Source organism: Buceros rhinoceros, unplaced genomic scaffold, assembly GCF_000710305.1.
Source record: "Buceros rhinoceros silvestris isolate BGI_N320 unplaced genomic scaffold, ASM71030v1 scaffold17798, whole genome shotgun sequence".
Classification (NCBI taxonomy): Eukaryota; Metazoa; Chordata; class Aves; order Bucerotiformes; family Bucerotidae; genus Buceros; species Buceros rhinoceros.
The window spans coordinates 38,801-57,994 of NW_010426524.1; the positions used below are offsets into that span (position 1 = coordinate 38,801).

The following is a 19,194-nucleotide window of genomic DNA, read 5'->3' on the forward strand; positions in this document are numbered from 1 at the left end:
CTACACATTTTCTTTTTGAGGGTTGGAAAGAGGTTGGTATATTACATGGACAATTAGCCTGACCTGTAGAGTTATTTTTATGGTCTTCGGTACCAGAGAGCACAGGGTACATAGCAGCTGCCTTCTTCCGTTGCTTGGGCCATATTTCATGCATTAATGCAGTTCAGAATATGATTTCTCTTTCGCTTTGTGATGCTGTACAGCAGAAATTGCCTCTGTCATACACTAGTGTAGCAATTGTGGAGTTGCAGTCCTCTGCTAAATGGTACATTTCCAAATTGCAGTTTACAACGATGGCCTTTCTCCTAGTGCGTGGTCCACTGTGTCAAACCAGCAGTGAAATTCAACTGAGAATGGTGGGGAAATGGGGATTATTGTGCCTGGCTTAAGAGAAGACCTAAACGGGAGGCTGGGGAGCAAACACCAGTGCAATAATAGAGATATAATAAACATTACATGACAGTGAAGGTTGGCCGTGATTTGCTGAATGATCAGTTGTTCTATAGATCATTAGTCGTGCAAGTTTGCACATAAAAAAGACCTGGTAACCGCAGAACACCTAACGTTGATGTGGGAACCAGAGTTAAGTTTAGTCATTTCTTAAGACCAGTGATGGGTGGCCTGCAGATTCTGCTTAGGATGAGGAATAAGAGTGGTCAGAGGAGAGTGAGAGCATAGGTGTCTCTTGCAAATCTTCTGCTTCCGACTGAGCTCTTATAAATTTATTGGCCACCTCCATGACAATTCTTTCTTTGAAAAAAATTTGTGTGTTCTGAGCTGGAGGGTCATTGTTTGCACCTTAATGATTTAAAGCATGTTTTGAAGCATTATTATCTCTGTTTTATGCACCAGATGGTCTTCTTGAGGCTTCAAAAAGAAGCCAGAGCATCACCCTTCTTGACTGGGCTCCATGTCTGCTGGTGGCAAGCTGCAGTCCGTGGGATGCCTTCTTAGTAAAACACTCAGTGCTCTGTTTTAAACAGATTTTCCAGCCTTTTGAGAGTCAGTCGATGACAAATGGATTTTCTTTCCACAACCCTCCAGCAGATATTAATGAGAACAGAGGCTCGTTTGTCACTGTCTGCAGGAACGCAATGGTGGAATAGCAGCAGCAGTACAAGGGCCTGAGTTCTTGGAAAGTGTATGGCCGTATAGCGTGGAAAGTGTGAAATTCAGTCAACCTCTCGGAAAAGAGAAGCGACTGAGCCTGTTGCATTGGAGCTCTGGCAGAACCAAAGCGTTCAGAGCGGAACTGAAACCGAGCAATAGCCTGGGCCAGTTCAGACGTGTGTGTCTTAACTCTGGGATAAAATGGTGATTTTTACTCATTGGGTATCTTCTAGTGGCTGATCTACTTACCTTACAAAATCCTGATGATGTTAATTAAATATGGTTTCTGGCTAGGCCAAGAATCTGACCTTGTTGGGAAGGTTGAGGCTTTAACCCTAAAAAGAAAGTGTTAAATACTGCTTTTTATTCTCCCTAAAGTGCTCAGCTGCCTACCTTAGTAGAATGGAAGCCAAAAAATGTTGATCTTTTGCTGTGTTTACTCAGAAACTTACTCCAGGAGCGGCTGAAGGAGCTGGGACTGTTTAGTCTGGAGAAGAGGAGGCTCAGGGGGGACCTTATTGCTCTCTACAATTACCTGAAAGGAAGTTGTAGGGAGGTGGGGGTTGATCTCTTCTCCTATGTTGAGAATGACAGGACGAGGGGGAATGGCCATAAGTTGTGCCAAGGGAGGTTTAGGTTGGATATTAGGAAAAATTTCTTTACAGAGAGGGTTATTAAGCACTGGAACAGGCTGCCCAGGGAGGTGGTGGAGTCCCCATCACTGAAGTGTTTAAAAACCATGTGGATGTGGTGCTGAGGGACATGGTTTAGGGACCCTGGCAGTGCAGGGGTAACGGTTGGACTCGATGATCTTTAAGGTCTCTTCCAACCAGATGATTCTATGATTCTGATTCTATGAAACAGAAATTCTGGAGGAAAAAAAAAACTCAAACAAAGTGCACCTTGTTTACCCCATGACTCACTTTCCCCACCTGTGATAATAACAATTGCTTTGCACGTGTATTCCGAGACTTAAAGTCATAGCCTATGTAAATTCATTTCCGCAGAAATTAATACAATACCACAAAGTTGCCTATATCCAGTGATAACTTTGCTCAAGCAAAAGCCTGAGAAACAAAGAGAAAACAAATAATGGCACTAGAAAAAAAAAGTTTTAAAAGGATCTTTTATTTATTATTTTTCCAGTTAGTAAATTCCATCTAATTTTTATAAAATACATTGTGCATATTTTAATCCTGCCATGTAACAATGTTGAAAAAGATCTTGTTTTTCTAACAATATTTTGAGATTTCAGTGCTGGAGAGGAATGGTGGCAGGATAGGACTGTAGGCCTTGGTTAAAAGTTTTGTTTTATTTTAAATGCCTCCCAAGTAGACCTTGAGTAGTTAGATATGAATGTTACCTCTCTGGAGAGAAGACTTTTTATTAGTTGTCTAAACATGTAGTTCCATAAGCTTTACACTTGTGTATCTGTAATCCAAGTCATCCAATTCACTGTCTCTTCCGTGCCCCCCTTTGCAGGGGAGCAACTGAGCATCCTTCGGTTCTCCCACTTTCATTTCAGCTACCCGAGTGCTAACGGTGAGGAGGTGGGAATCTCATGTGGCTTCAGTGAGTCTTGAGTATTTGCTCTATTTCTCATGTTTAGCACCCTGCTCTCACATTTGAGTGACAGTCAGTAGATACATTTTGGAATTAGTTCTGTTCCAGGCTTCATACTTTGATATGTTGACTTCAAGCTAGCTTTTATTCCTGGAACAGGGTTTCTTAAACTTTGTTCCTACACTTCTCAAATACCAGCAGGGCATCATGGATCATGCTTAACTTTTCTAATTTGACACTTTTTAAATGTTTTTGTGGTGTTGGATGCTCTGATTTAGATTAGATAGAAGAAATTCCTCACCTTGAGAGTGGTGAGACACTGGAACACGTTGCCCAGAGAGGCAGTGGATGCCCAGTCCCTGAAAGCGTTCAAGGCCAGTCTTTGAGCAGCCTGGTCTGGAGGAAGGTGTCCCTGCCCATGGCAGGGAGGTCGAAATGAGATAATCATCCAACCCAAACCGTTCTGTGAGTACTGATGTGTGACTGGGGACGATGCATGTTGGGATGTCCAATGAGGTTGCTCTCAGCTCCTGTCCACCTTGCTGCTGCTGTGCAGGTTGCGGAGCTGCCCTCGGGGCAGCTCCTGCATGGCCGCAGTTAACATCACAGAATAAGGAGATTGGGGTTTTTCTCTCTTTTTCTTTTTTTCTCTTTCCTTGAATTCCCATGGTCTTGGGAACTTTTTAAGGGAAGGATGGGTAAGCCTGTCAGGGCGTAGTCTCAGCATCTATTATAATGGTGTCATCCTGGCCACAAGACAGGAGTTTTCAATATAATCAAGCTCGCTCAAGCTCATCTGTAATTTTTTCTATCTTATTAGTTTCCTTTCTCTGGCACATTGCAGACGGTTAACAACATTCACATCACGGTCATAGTAAAATTGATGATTTTAATTTAAGAACAGCAAATTGCTGACTTTTTCTTCCTAACACTTAAGATCCTTATGGAAATGAAAGTTATTATTTGGTAAATAAGGCACTTAGAAGATTAAAGGGGAACTCTTAAGTCTTCCAAAAGGTTTACTGAAGATGCAACATCCCCAAGTGGAAATGTTCTTGCATTTTTTACCAAGTCGTGTGCTCTTGATGACATTTATGAATGACATCAGACATGCTTGATGTCCTTGCTCAAATTTTATGTGTCTGTGTAGAATCTGTCATTTATTTATCTCAGTACCACGTTGCCAGACAATTCCTCTCTACATGTATTCACTTGTTGACATCTAGGTTTACCATCAGATCAGATTTAGCTTTTACTTCATTCTTAGTGCTAATTGGACTTAATTATTTAGTTCATATATTCTTAGCAACATGCTGAGTCAACACTGATATTCATTTTAGATCCTTAAGGTAATTCAGTGCATTAAGCAAATTGTCCAATATCACTTTTGGAGACCACAGTTAAATCAAGAAAATAATATAGCAGCTCTTTGAAATTCTGACTTTTTTTTTTGTCTTTTTGTGACATGTTAAGAGAAAATTCTACTGGTAGATGATTTAGTCTAGTTATAGGAATTGGTGTAGCTTTTTACCTGTTTCTTTTTTGGGTAGGGTGATCATGTTCACCAGCTATTTTACAGTCTTCAGAAGGATACAGAATACTTGACTGTAGAAGATTTACAGAGATTCAGTTCATGTCTGTTTCTTTAGGTTTTAAAACATTTTATTGTAAATGGTACGTACCATTTAGGCTGATCATACACATTGATAGATGTTCTTAACCCCAAACGTTATTCTCTTTTTGGGCATCCTATGAAAAAAAAATGCTAGCCACTCGCCTTCACCAAGTCCAGGCCTTATTTGAGCTCTACAGGCCATTGGATGTTCAGCAACAGCTTTGGGTCCTCTGTTCTTCCTTTTCTGATGCCTGAATCCAAATTCACGGTACAGGTTACCTACTACATGGACCTAAAGTAATATATTAGCTGCCTATCCACCCAGATCTCCTTTGGCACATTGTATATCACTTCAAAGCTTTTATAAAACACTGTCCATCTATCTTTCTCCTGTCCTCAGGGGCCACCAATAAACTGAGCTTTTCCTGTTACTAAGTCTAATACTTATCTAGAAAGGTGGTTGAGGTGAGACTTAAGGGGAAAATTTGGCACTTGCTACTCCTGATCATAACCTTAATTTTATCTGTAAGGGCCATCAGATACTTTTCAGTAACCTGGGTTTTTTATGTCTATTTTCTCTTGACCACTGTCTTAACCTGATGTTAGGAGCTGTCTACTTGTCTTTTCCTAACCCCACCCCTAAACCAGACACTGACTCTAATCTTGACCCTGGTACTCTATGTTACAAGATGAACAATGGGTCTAAAATTTATTTCAGCCTGTCCACAAGAGGGCTTGGAGTTAGAGGAACCGATGCGTATTGTAGACAAGCCTTCACCTGGCCTTAACTCTGCCCCAAAGATACCTAATAGGTGGTGACCAAACTGAGCAAAAATAAACTACAAACTATAGACTTCTGTTGACAAGAGACTTCCACTTTGAGACAGAAGTGCACAAACAAGTGCTGAAAGGTAGAGCAGTTTCTAAGACTTGCCTTCAACCTGGTGCCCTCTCTGTTTAGACAGAGACAGTGGTAAACTTGTGGTTACAATTAGGTTGGTTGTAAAAGGTACGTGTTCAGTGGTCCATGGGGCTCTGTGGATGGGATCTAAAGGCATCTGTTTATTCTAGTTGTTTATTCTAGTTCCAGTCTGCTCCACTGTCTCTATGCGGAACTGTGGGGGTGGCATTAGGATAGAGAGAGAATACGGCACGACTGGAGCCGTACAGTCTTTGTTCTGCTAATGAATATCCGTATAAACATAACCACCTATTCTCACATTAATTGCTTCTCTTTCTATTTTGTGGAGGTTTTTTTCATTTGTTTGTTTCTGTTTTTTTCCTTTGGGAATGGAAAGTTTGGTCAAGGTGTCATAGGGGAGCAATCTGAACATGGCTGTGTGAGGTGGTTCATCCCACACTCAAGTGCTTTCTGTATAAAGGTTTCAGTGTTGCTTGACAAGGAGGGTGAAGCCCATTTGCAGCTGCTTGTAAGCGTCAATATTAAAATGAATGGATAGTGCCAGGATTTAATACTGGGATGTATTTATTGTAGGTAAATACTGTGTAAAGTGTAGCTGTGTCAGACTACGTTTCAAACTGCTATCACATGAGTATCTCTTACTGCTGACATATTGCAGGATATTTATTAACCTGTGGATGACAATCCACTTCTGAATTAATGAGGGGAGCAAATATGAACCCCAACAAAAGTTTTAAATAAGCATCAGCGCTACCAATTTCTCATGCAGCCGCACAGTTCTTTATGTTGAAAATCATGCAGATAAGAATAATTTAACACCATTTGATGTAATGAGCTGTAAACAGATGAAAAACCTAATGAAATTCGGTCTTTTCTTTCTCTGTCTGAAAGGGAGGACAACCTGCACTGCCAGCAAGTTTTTGTCATGCTTCCTTGCTTTGAAACCCTGGGATTCTTTGCTAAAAGAAGTTGCGCCACTGAAAAAACCCATATCCCCACCCTGGACTCAATAACTTGAAGTATATTTCCACAGACACATACACACCATATTCCTGCTTTTACCCTTTTTTATTTTGACAGAATGGTTTGCTGTGTGAACTTTGGTAGTGCACACACCACCAAAAATAAAATGCTATTTAAGCCTATCTGCGAGAACAGAAGCATTGGAAGTAGCAGCGTTTTTGGTTTGTGACATAAATATTAAATGACTCATTTTTCTTGTTCTTTTCAATATAGGTACTTCAAAAACTAGGAAAAGCAGATGAAACAAAAGATGAACAGTTTGAAGAATACGTTCAGAATTTCAAACGACAAGAGGTCAGTTACTTTTTCAGTTCCTTTAAGTGTGTCTGTAGAAGAATGCGGTGTGTTTGAACTTGCTGATTTTGAAGGTGTTACACGGTACCAGGTAAGAAGATGTTTTTGAGGGTGAAATACGATTTTGTTCTTCTACTTCTAAACAGAAAGACGAGTTGGTTTTGTGCATGCAGAGTAATAAAAGGACTTACTGTAATCGTATATAACACCATCACGCTCCAACTTGGATCCAGCTTGGGATCAGCAGAGTGACAGCACGGTTCCAACAGCTTAACCGAGAGCAGAACCCAACCCCAACTAAATGCAGCTTTATAGTTGCCTTCTTACAGAGAAGAGATGTATTTCCTTGGTTTCATTTTGTGGACTGCTCTCATCAGCGGTATAGAATAACGTAGGTAGTGAGTAGATGAATAGTCTCAGGCCGCGGCGTGTAGTTATGCTCCCCGTCAGTGCAAGTGAAGCACCACGTGGGAACAGCGCCCGATTGCTCTTAATGTTGTAAACACAACACATGAAAACAAAGGTGCCCCAAAGGGTTTATAATCTACTGCCAATGCAATCCTAAATTATAACCTCAATTACGCCTTGTGTTCTTGGACAGACTTTTTGGCCTGAAGGTGATTGTGATTAATTATATAGTAGCTTTCTAGTACAAATTAATGCCTGCCACGAGCTGCATTAGTGCCACCGAGAAGATGGGCTCATTATGTAAGTATGAACTGAGGTATCTGTCATTTTTATGAGGGGTCGTTTAAAGCTCATGCAGAAAGGCTCTGGAAGGTGAGAGAACTTCTGCCATGTATTTTACACGATGTAGAAGTTGGCTCATGTCACTGTTTGCAATTTCTGCCTGAATCAGTCCTATCTACCACATGCACTTCTGTCCTTTCCGTGTGAACACAAACGCTGCATCCGGACTGCTGGGGATGCTTATTAACTCTTTCGCATCTTATGGTTACTTAGCTTTTATTTTTCTCTCTCAGTGTAGAAGGGAGGGAGGTTTCAGGAGCCACTGGGCAGTTGCTTCACTCTTCCCCAAAGACAAAAACGATGGAAAGTAAAAAATTCTGTTTCTCTGAGGACGTGGTTTCTCCCTCAAATTTCTTGAGGTCAGGGAGATGGTGGGTTTTAATAGACCCGAGGAAGCACTCAGAAGCTTTGAAACACTGCAGAGATGCTCTGTTTTCCCCTTTATTGCCATCTCTCTTTTCCTAGTACGCTGGGAAATGAGTGGAGCGTTTCTGATTATCCTTATGTTGCTGCTTGTCCTTGCTGTCAATATTCCAGCTGTCTGCACAGCCAGTAACTGCGTTACTAGAAATAAGGTGCATCTGTGAGGTTCTTACTGGGTGCAGAAGGAGCAGCTGGAGCATCCCTATGAAGAAACAATTTTGTGGGATATTTTTTCTGAGCAAAAATAAAAGATAGATAAATGAAAGAGGAAAAAATATCCTTTTAAGCAAAATTATGTCTCAAATGTTTGGGTTTTTTCTGTTCATTACCAAGAATTTTCCTTAAGGTGATTTTCAGCTGAAAGTCTTGCTAAGGGGGACCTTAGCGTTGCTTCCTTTTCATTTCTTCCTCCTTTGATGTACAGAGAGGCAGTAATAAACAGTCAAGGACTCTGCGGGAACTGCATGATGCTAAATCCAGATGTGAATGTGACTTGAGGCCAGGGGAGAAATTGGTTAGGGAGAAGTGAGTGCAGAGGGAACTCTGGAGGGGCACATGCAGATTAGGCGAGCTCCACTGGCACACACCAAATGGGGAGCCTGTACATTTATTAAACTAATCGCATGTGCTTACTGTGCCCTGCTGGGCTCGCTCTCAAAGAGTTCTGTTGTGCTCAGTTCTCCAAATACAAGGGAAAAAATGCTGCAAAGGCACTGTTTCTGCCATGTCCACCAACAAGAAGCATATAAATAGCTTTAATTTTCTTAGTTTTGTGCATGCTTTGATCTACAACTTAGTACCAATGCAAAGATGTGAAGCTTTACAAGGTGTATCTATCTGAATTATCACTCTTACTGATTAATACCCCGGAGACCTGCTGTCTTCTGTGAACTCAGGCAGCTGTCTCTTCCTGGTTTACATTCAGGCTGGTTCAAGGTTATCTCTGCAGCTCTAGAGCCTTTAGAAAAAGAAAAATTCAATTCCAGATGTGAAAGAATAAAAAGGCAGTCTGAGTGATGGATCCGTGAGCTGAGGTCCACCAAACTGTTGATGCGAGCTGTTCAGGTGGCTTGCAAGCAGAACTGCCCCTGTTAGAGGCTGTCCCATCTTTTGCAGCTCCCTCCAGGATTTTTTGTCTCTGTGGTGGTTGCTGACCTAACAAGGCCTTTCTATGCCAGAGTCAGTTTGAGAGAAGGACCAAACTTTACTTTGTTTCTTACAGTCTCTGTTAGCATTGATTTGGCTGTTCCGTGGCCATCTCACCGACCTACATTTGGTTTTCAGGAAGACTGTCACTTCAGTTCTGTGTCTCTTTGTAAGTAGTTTATAGCAGCTGGTGCCACGTGGGCTCTGGGGATTCTTGTAAGCTGAAAGCTGTGAAAAGGGTCTGTTTTTCTTGATACCCTTCCTTATCGAGCCTGCGACACTTGGGAGGTCCACTGGTCTGAAGTATAGAATGATCTTTTTATTAATACTTCTCAAAAATAATCAGTGAGGACTCCCAGTTCAGCTCAGGGAAAGGAAGGAGAAAGGACATGGTGCTCATTATGCAGGGAACAGGTAATTGGAAAACCGAAATCCTAACATGCCAATCCTTGCCTGAATAGCGGATTAAATGATGGGTCTGTACCCAACTCAGCATAAGGTTGTGTGTAAGGATACATCCCGCAGATCTAATTGTAGGAGAAGGTCATTCAGACTCCCTAGTGATCCATTCCCACCTCTTTCTGACTACAGCTGGACAAGACCCCCTTCTGGACTCGACAAACCAAAGCTGAATTATCCAGATGAATCACCATGGAGAAACTGAGTCATCCCGTGCCTGGAGAGAACAGAGCACAGTGTCTTTGCAGAGCCTCAGGACTTTCTTTATCAGAAGCAGTAGCTGCTGCAGCTGAAACCAGCAGTAAAAACATTTAGGTTCTTAACAGCAAACACAGCTGTTACTCACTTTTCACTTCAGTTGTAAGCTGAGAATGGCCACTCTGCATCAAAAGTCGTGGAACAACCAAAACATAAATAAAATCACATACGACACAGTATGACTCAGGTTTTCAGTGTATCACAAGAAATTTCTTGATGCTTAAATGTTTCTCTCTGCACAGCTGATTGTGGATCTGTTCAGCCTCTTAATCGACCCTGAAGTTCAGAGAGGAGAAAACCCCCCAAATTCCTGCATATTTCTCTCAGTTGTGAAAATATCATCAAGTCCATCGGGGATTTGCCTGAAATTTCATCTCTATTCTATTGGTCAATCAACTGCATGTTACACGTATTTTCGGCAGGAAGTAAAGTAGCAATTCCCTTATCCCCAAGTGTATTTTAATGACTCACAGTGCTTGCTGCTTTTTTGTAAGAGATCAACGTTCTATTTCATGTCTATGCATATTTACCTCAGTAGCTATGAGACTTATTTTACGGATTACAGCTAAAATATATTTTAGTGTTTAAAACCATTAACACTGTGTATTATATACGTACACACAGATACAGCAGTTGCTACTGCAAAAGCAGCTGCCCATGACTTGTTGTCAGAATAAAGCAAAATGTCACGTGCTATTGTTGCTAATTTATAGAATTAGGTGAAAATGAAGAGCTTTTTTTGCTGTTGTTGAGCGAGCAGAACCTGCTTTACTTAATGTGCAGTAAGAGCTGCTCCTTGGGTGATTGTTCGGGGACCTGAAGAGGTTTGTCCTAGCCAGATCTTGATTTCATGCAAGCAGGCTCAGCTGCCTTACAGCTGCGGCACGACATTGTCTTAAAGTTGTTCTGTGAGACAGGTAACATTTATGGAAGTGCTCTTTTTGCATTGGATGTGCCCCTGATTTCTTAAAATTTATTCATGAGTTAAGACACCCAAGAGGAGATTCACCACCTACACACAGCAACCAGATGTGCCTCACAGTGCCCCACCAGGCTCCCAGCTGTTGCTCCTGACAGCGGCATGTGGCTTGGACGCAGTCCTGTATCGTACCTGCTGGCTCTTGTGGTCGTCTTGAGCACCCCATGGCATCTCCAGCAGCAACAGATGCATGTGTTTGGGCAGCCCCACCAACCGAGTTGAGCAGCCACTTCTGAGGTCCTAGTGTGTCCTCCCTGCCTTCCAAATGTTGTTCAACAAAGCTGGCAGATCCCTTAAGACCAGTTGCGTCTGTCATTTGTGGATGTATCACAAATGGCACTAGACAGCTCTGCTGAGTGAATGGCTTTGACTGTAGGATTTTCTTAATTGCCCTCCTGACTCCACAGGTCTCACTGAAAAGATCTGCATTGTCTCAAAAACGATGAGGGGCACCAAACTCATGTAGGCAGTGATAAGTGTTTTAACCTGGAGTTGAATGAAGGACATGATGATGAAGGGGATCTTCAATACGTATTATAATCCCATGAAATTCAATCTGTGTTCTCCAACACCACCATTTCTCTGGGAATTATTAGCTATCCCATATATCTATTTGATTATCTTTAAACCTATCTTAGCTTCTTACCCTAGACCCTCTCATTTTACTGATATTGTGCAAGGACTTGAGATGGAAGAAGTCCAGGCAATTAAAAAAATAAAAGTGCGAGCTTTAAAATTACTCTGAAAGGGACCCACTGTTTGTCCTTAGCTGACTCTCAGATTTCCTCACTTGGCTGTGGAATCTCATGTTAAACCACAGGATATTCTTGATACTTGTTAAGCTGCAGCGTATTGTTCATTCATTACAGCCCTGTCCAGAGGAGACTCATTTGCTAAACGAAGCAAACGCTGTCCTTGATAGGTACTCTGAAGTAAACCAGACATGGGAAAACACAATCTAGATTAGCGGGAGGGAGCTTTTTTCTGTGAGTCAAGAAGTGTTTGTATTCCGGGGGACTGCATCTGACAGGCGTCTCTCAGGGGCCAGTCCCGAAGTGTGCTTTGGATACTGGATGACCACAAAGCCAAATACAAGCAATAAAATGTGCAAAGTGTTTTGGGGGCTGTGGGAGGGGTTTCTCTGCTGATTAACATTTCATCCTGAAATATATGTTTAGTAATTATCTGATGTCTGAGGGGCCTTTTTCCCCAAGACAAGAAGAAACATAGTGTACCATTACATCTCATCTCAGCCTCTTTAATTTCCAGTCATGCAGGTTACCCAGGAATGTGAGGCTCTCTGGTTTATGGTACAAAGTTATCTCTGCAGGAACAGCCCAGATCCATTCCAACTAATTCCTCCCTTCAAAGGAGAGAGTGGCTGATCTGATTTTTTGCTTTTTTGATTCTGCCTATCGATTGCTCCAAATCTGAAGCCTAAACCGTTGTCACACTGGGCTGTTTTTGATTGCTCCTTGGATACAAGTGCAGCTGAATGATCGAGTTATTTCTGGCTATCTTTAAAGCAAACTGGTATATGTTTCTTCAGGAGCGCTCTGGCATAACCGACCCTGGGGATAGCTGACAGCCCAGCTCTGGGATTTGACACATGGAGTGAACGTGGTGCAGTTCACAACAAACCGTTCTGCACAGTCGTCTACCACACCCGTTAGCGCGTAGCTTATATGTGTTATCTCAGAATATCACTATGGATATGCAGCTATCAGCATAAGCAGAGGTGAAGGACGTGTTCAGGAAGTCTAGCTCATCATTTAGTATGTATAGATTACTTCTAGGCATAGACTTGCAGGCTCCACACTTGCTGGTTTTGCACACCCCAAGTTTTCATTAAAACCATCAGTCTGGGCACTGCTTTGAGGACACGAGTGTGCTTGTAGGAAGATGTAAAAAGTATAAACGATCCTAGCTTGGGGTGGGAGAGGTTTACTTGTCAGGCAAGAGGGTTGGAATTTCCTTTGAGGGATGCCAAGTATTTTCTGTTCACTCCTCGTCTGAAACAAAGACCGTTGCTTCGGCGAAAGTTAAGCATCGCTGCGGGCGCAGAGCTTTCTCACCTGGCTACTGGGAGTCGCTGCTAACACGGGGCAAAGCTCGCTGGTTCTTACCTTTAGAGCTCATACTTTTTGGATTAGTCTGAATTGTCTGAGGTGCCTGTTTGATTTGATGCAGTTTACTTCAATGTATCATGTTACTTAATAACTAGAACAATGACATTCTTACTCTTGAGCTGCCTTAGTGGCTGGACCACAAATTTGGTGCTGTCCTAGTAAGCACTGGGATGCCTAAAACCTCTGCAAACCCAACTTTTTTCAAGTGATGCACTAGTCACATAATTCAAAACCCAAGTCTCCTACAGCTTGTAGAGAGAGAAAAGGAGAAATATATTTCTTGAAGGAAAAGGTCCCAAAATTTGGGATATAGTTCTAGGAACTGTTAGGAAACTGAGAAATGGTAAAACAGGGCACTCTGGTATGCAGATATATTTCATACTGAGTTATGGATTTGCCCAAATAGCCTCTTATTTTGTTAAGCTTCACTTAATGCAATAGTCCTTTGCATTCGTGCTTCTGCATTCCCTGAAAGACCTACCAGTACATACTATTTAATGTGTTTGCGAACAGAGAGACATTGCAGCTAATCACTGCACATTACAGCAGAGGCTGTCTTCCAGGTGATACCCAAAGTGCTTTCTTTTGAGCTATTTCCCTGATGTCTTAGCGATGGAATGACAAGATTTCAGCATTAGACTTAGAGCTGCATTAATAATTATGTGGTTTGCATTTTTATAGGGTAGGTTATTAATTAAGCTACCCTCCAGGTTCAGCATTGACAGTGCTCTTGACTCTCGCTGAAGTGGAGTGATTTATTTGGTTTTGGTATCAAGCACATGCTGTGCTGACCTTTCCTGTTTATGTCCTGTGTGTGACATGATAGAAAAATCAAACTCTTCTGTTCTGCTAGGAAAGCCGTGAATAAACGAAGCCTGGCAAATAGGTCATCCGATTCCAGCTTTTGTGGAGTCAAGGTGGCCTTTAATTTCGGAGTGGAAACAACAATTTTTCTAATGCATCAGGAAGTAAAAGCTGGTAAGACACAAAGCCTGGTTTTGATGGTTTTAGTCAATAAGTTTTTGCAGGTCTCGCTGGTCTTACAGCCAACAGTGCTGTGGCTCTCTTTGTCTCGATCCCAGTGCTCAGCTATGTTCTTTAGAAATAAAACCCAAACTAAACATCCACAAGAATCAGCGGTACTGAAAGAACTTAATGCTGCTGTAAAGGTGTGTGAGACCTGTGGCTGTAGGTGACAGGATCCTGAAACACTGAGCCTCCTTATCTCTCTGGGTGTGTGTGGTTTTACTGGCTACACGACCATGTAATGAGACCAGGGAGTAGAAAAGGGGATCTGGCGGCACCGCTGCGTGCTACAGTGTTCAGGGTAGCAGGCTGTTTGGGACATGCTTGTGGAGAGCTGTGATGATTTTCCTAACGAGGGGAGTTGTTTTGTGTTGTTACCATCTGCCTGGCAGGTTTTGGTAATTTGTACGTTGAGTTTGACTGGGTGAGCAAAGAGCACTGATTTCTGGTGCTGGAGTCCGATGAGAACGCACCTGCTGTTACCAAACAACTCGATGGTGAGAAGTTTGCCATTAAGCATGCTGTTGAGATTTCTCTGGAGTTTTCTTGCATATTATGAAATTCTGACTCATTGACTCATTTTGCTGCCTCAGAACAAATAAAAGAAATTATGAAATTATAAAGGAAGCATCAGTGCTTTCTTGGGAAATCTCATTTCGGAGGAGCAGAACATCTGCAAAATGACACCTACTTTTCATTCTCCTTCAAGAAACTGCATCTCAGTTAACAAAATTTATGGCCTCAAAGTAGATACTTGGAGTGGTGGTTTCAGAGCCACCAGATTCTTCCATCTGATAGACCTGAAAGGAGAATAAGCGTGATGGTAAACATCGAAATGGGACACTATTAAATATGCTGCAATCTTTGAAACAGTGCTTTTTAAAACCTGTATGCCAGAGGTACAGGATGTGTGGAGCCAGCAATGCAGGATTTTTCACCCTGTGAATATTAATTGGTCTGAGAAGTGATAAAAGTATATTTATCTTCACTACTAGTGAGTTCACTATAGCAAAACACGTCGACCAGAGGCACCTTTCGCAGAATTCACGGGGTTGAGGACTTCTGATGCAAATTTTTATTTCCGATGGTTTGTAGAAAGGTCTAATTCTGTTGCCATTGAAACTGAGAGACTGTCTCTCAAATTCAGCGGGAGCTGGCTTTTGCCCATCAATGCTTTCATGTCATGTGCTATACAACGTTTGCTAATGAGGGAAAATTCCTGTGGCTCTGTGCTGCTTAGCTCCTTCAGTGGTTTGTGACGTGTTAATAACCCAGACTGAAGGAGATGCGTGTTAAAATTATTCTTTTGAATAAATTGTCAGAATTCATAGCAGCACATACGGCAAAATACTTGCGTGATGGTTTACAGCTTTGACTTTTTCTGGAGCAGCAGTTGCTGATGACGCACGATGCTAATGAACCACAATAGATCTCATAGTGATTTAAGGTACCAGTCGTAAAGCTACACAGTTTGTCCCTGACATGCCATTTTGTGGTGTGCTGGTTAGTCCTAGTGACGAAACGTGTATAGGAGTAAATATAAACCTTTTACTGGACGAGAGGACAGCTAACAGGGTTCTGAGCCTTCCAGCTATGGCTTGCTGCTCCCGAAACATCAGAAATTCTTCAATAACTAAAAATTTTTACTGTACGGGCACCTGTTCAGCTGACCATGATGAAGAATGAAGATGCTGTATCTGCGTCCCAATTTCACCACAAGCGCACGCTCAGGCCAAAGAAGATACAAGTTGGAAAGGTAATTTATACCCTCGTGTGACTTCTCAGAGTACCCGGGATCCTCCCAGGAGACTGGCACACATAAAAGTGGAACTTCCTTCCTCTTTCTGCCACGTTTACAGATACTCCTCCTCAGATCTGACAGCAAGACATTTTATCCCTGGGTTCTACCTCCTTTCCTCTGTGGTGTTTACTTAATGCCTTGCTCTGCGGAAAGCAGGCAACTTCTGTCATCTCTCTGCCTCTCGTTCTAGTACAGAAAGAAGTAGGTAAAAGTCACCCTCTGAAGTGGGTGAGGATGTAACTGCGTTATGTAGGACGATGAAATACATTGTTATGATGTGTTAGGGTAGGACTTTATACTAAACAGTATTAAGATGTATATGTATGTATTTTCTTATGGGCTACAACATCAAGCTATTTTCAGAACTTTCTGTTGTGTTCTAGGTAATTAAGCTTGAGGTTTAATCCAGTGATTACTCAACCCGTGCCTGTCTGGCCCCTGCTTTGATGTGCAGCTTTGACCCCAAAGCAAGGGAAGGGTTTGTCTTTCCTTGGAACATCGAATATCATCCCAGACCAGAGACTAACTGGTGGGCTGAGTGCTCCTGCACTCTTGCTGTTACTCAGCGGCTTCTCAGCTGTCACCCTGGCGGGTCTATTCCTGTGCTTAGAATTTAGTTGATTAATGGATTTAGGTTCAAAAAGGATTTTTGCTTTGGATCAAATTATTGTAAAAGCAACGTTCTGTTTGTGGGGTCTGTAAAGCGCATCCCGTCTGCTTTCTCAGCCCACTCAGGCATTTTTACCGTCTAAATCCTTCAGTATTTCCAGAATCTTAAAGCAGTTGCTTTGTTCTTACAGTGCATTGCCATTTCTAAAGGCCTTCAGTTCCCTGCAGGGAGCTGGTAGAGGCAAGTGAGTTTGGGGGATAGAATCTGTGTACTGGTGAGGCAAGTGAGTAATTCCTGAAAACCACCATTTAGATTTACAGTGGCTGCGGGTAGATGGATTCTAAGCCCCAGACAGTTCCTTTCAACCTGAATTTCTTGTGATCCTCTGTATATGAATGCTCTGAGCATTGCTGTCACTGATGGCAAATCCTTTACTGACATCAGAAGTCCTTCGACTTAAGTGGAGTTATAACAGCTTATACCAGCTGAGACTCTGCCTTCTAAAGTATTCACACATGCACCCTTGTGGGTTCTGACTTTCACACAAAAAAATAGGAGAGAAACTCCAAATCAGTCAGTCGTATTTTGCAGCTGATTTTCCCATATGGTGTAGCTGTATGTGAGAAAATGTGACCGCAAGCTGATATTCCTATAGTTTCCAACGGCTTAAATAAATAATTTGAAGGATATTTGGAACTGGTAAACATGGAGCGTTTCCAAAATCTTCAGGCTATTGAAGGTGTCCTGGACAACAGCTGTTTAGCAGTAAAGTATGTGTTATAGTGCGGCACAGATTTAATTGCGAATCGTAGGAGCTGTGAAGTCCAACTTGTGCTGAAGAGTCGGAGATAAAGCAAGCCATTTTGTTTTGTCTATTCCGAGTTTTTCGAAGGCTGTTGGTATAAGATAAGATAAAGAGATCATTCTGATGTATTTACCGAAGAAACAGCTGAGATTTCCCAGCAGAATGCAAGATGCACGAGCCGGGCTAAACAGAATAACTAAAGCTATTGTTTGCTAGCAGTTATTTCCTTGTAAACATTAAAATACTTGGACAACTGTTTGCAGGCAAGGTAAGCTATTTATGTAAGGGCATGGATTTTCTGCAGGTCTAGGCTGGCCTCATTTGAGTGGTTTCCAGTGGAGATGCACCGTTCTCGATTATACTTCTTTGTGGTTCAGGTTATTAGGACATTGGCCAGGCTGACGTGTATGGGACCTCGGCCATAAAATATACCTGTCTGTCTTTGGCTGGAATTCTTCCCTGTGCAGATGACTGATAAATTAAACCCAGAAACTTGAGCCTAGAGAGCACACTATGCATGGAATCTTGGGCAGGCCACCTTTTCTGTACAAACCCGTGCATGCCTGCAGCATATGACACTATTCATCACATAGCTCCTGAAGTTGCTTTCTGTCCTTAAGTTCGACTGTATGCATATGTTAAGGCATAAAATATACCTGAGATGTGTTTTCAATAACATAACTTCCTTGCTTCTTTTGGTTTTTTCTTTTCTAGGCAGAGGGCTCCAGGCTCCAGAGAGAACTGAGAGGATATTTAGCAGCCATCAAAGGTGATTTTTAAGTTTTACGTCATGTTTTCGTAACACAATCTTTTTTAAAAATATGGAGACAACCAAGCTTGTTTAAGCTGTACAAAGACATATATAAGTAATTGCTCCTGTCATTAGTAGTCCCCATTTCTGCTTTGGATGCAACGCAGGCTCTTTAGCCCGTTGCTAGGGATTCTGCACCTTTGATGTCAACCCATGTGTAGTGTCTTGCATGCGTGGCTCATCCTTGGCTGACCTTTGAGTGCAGGGCTGCTGCCCAGCTTCTCACATGGCATGCTCTGAGCACCCGCAAAAGCCATGCATCTCGTTACTTGTCTTTGCCAGAGCTAGAATATGAAATGACCTGTGCAGGGCAAGGACTGCTTGATCTCCACAACTGCAGCATTTCCAGGTATTACTAATTGGATGGTGATCTCCCTCCAAAACCACGCTCCTGTGATTTCTCATGTATTTCTGACTGCTCAATCCATTGGAGCTTTTTAAAGTTTAAAAATCAAATGTGATCTCTCTTGATACTACATGAAAATTCAAGTAACAGAAGCTCACCGGTCAGTGTTTAAATAACAGAGATAAATAAACAGCTATTTAAGTCCTACTGGACACTGGTAAATCCAGCACACTCAACTTAGCACCATATGCAGAGTGTTCTTTCTCATGCCTCCGCTCTTTGGAGGAGTGGAGGCCAGGTGCTAAAGGGAAGAGAATAAAAGTTGGTGACTGACAGAAAGACAGTAATAGCTTCTTGGGATAAATAAGTGTGATAAATATATGTACATATGTGTGTGTGTATATAATTTTAAACTGGCTCCAGTCCAGTAGGGAAAACGTTACAAATGAGTATTAATATCCCCAGAAATCACTGTGTCATAATAAATCTTCAGCAGCTGTTGACAGGCAGGGAAGAAAGCTCTTTTTGATGGGAATTGTAAAGTGGGGAGGAAAGCAGTAGCTCCAAGTCTTCCACCATCTATTATTTTCTGGATGGGCGAGGCAAGGAAAGTCCTGTACCAGCCAAAAGATATTTTGCCTGTTGAGATTTGCACAATGTCATTTGTTCTTAGAGGAAATTTCAGTATCCGTCACGTTTGGCGACCCACTGGATGTTGGTTTTACTTTCTTACCCTCCGCTACAACCATTATCAGATGGATCCTCAGAAGCAGCACGATAAGGCTGTTGTTGGCCAGATGGCTTTTCTGTCATGTAGGCTGGCTGTTTACATGCTGCTTTGATTTCTGTGTTGGCGACAACAGTCCTCCTCTCCATGTTTCGTTTTCTTTCTCTCTTTCTCTACTTTTCCTAGTGCATCCATGGTCCTTTTGCTGGTTTGCTGTCTGGTGGGCTGCTCGTTGCATCAAGTTTTGTATTTAACTTGGTGTAAATTTTTTCATAGTGCAAGTCTTGCCTTTTTAGCCGTGCTTTTCTGTTCAGCATCTTTCTCTAGTGCAGCCTGAAAGTCCGTATTTGAAAGTAAACCAGATTGACTTTCTGACTGAGAATGAAGTTTGCTAACA

General features: G+C 42.1%; 1 protein-coding gene across 1 annotated transcript in view; it reads left to right on the forward strand.

The window, feature by feature from the left end:
- Positions 1-6,446: 6,446 nt before the first annotated feature.
- Positions 6,447-19,194, forward strand: part of AMPH (amphiphysin) — a gene marked incomplete at both ends in the record, with an annotated part of 45,174 nt that continues 32,426 nt past the window's right edge. Inside the window, 2 exons of the mRNA XM_010141548.1 lie at positions 6,447-6,527; positions 17,628-17,682. Coding sequence (XP_010139850.1) covers positions 6,447-6,527; positions 17,628-17,682 — 136 coding nt within the window. The remainder of the gene's footprint in view (positions 6,528-17,627; positions 17,683-19,194) is intronic.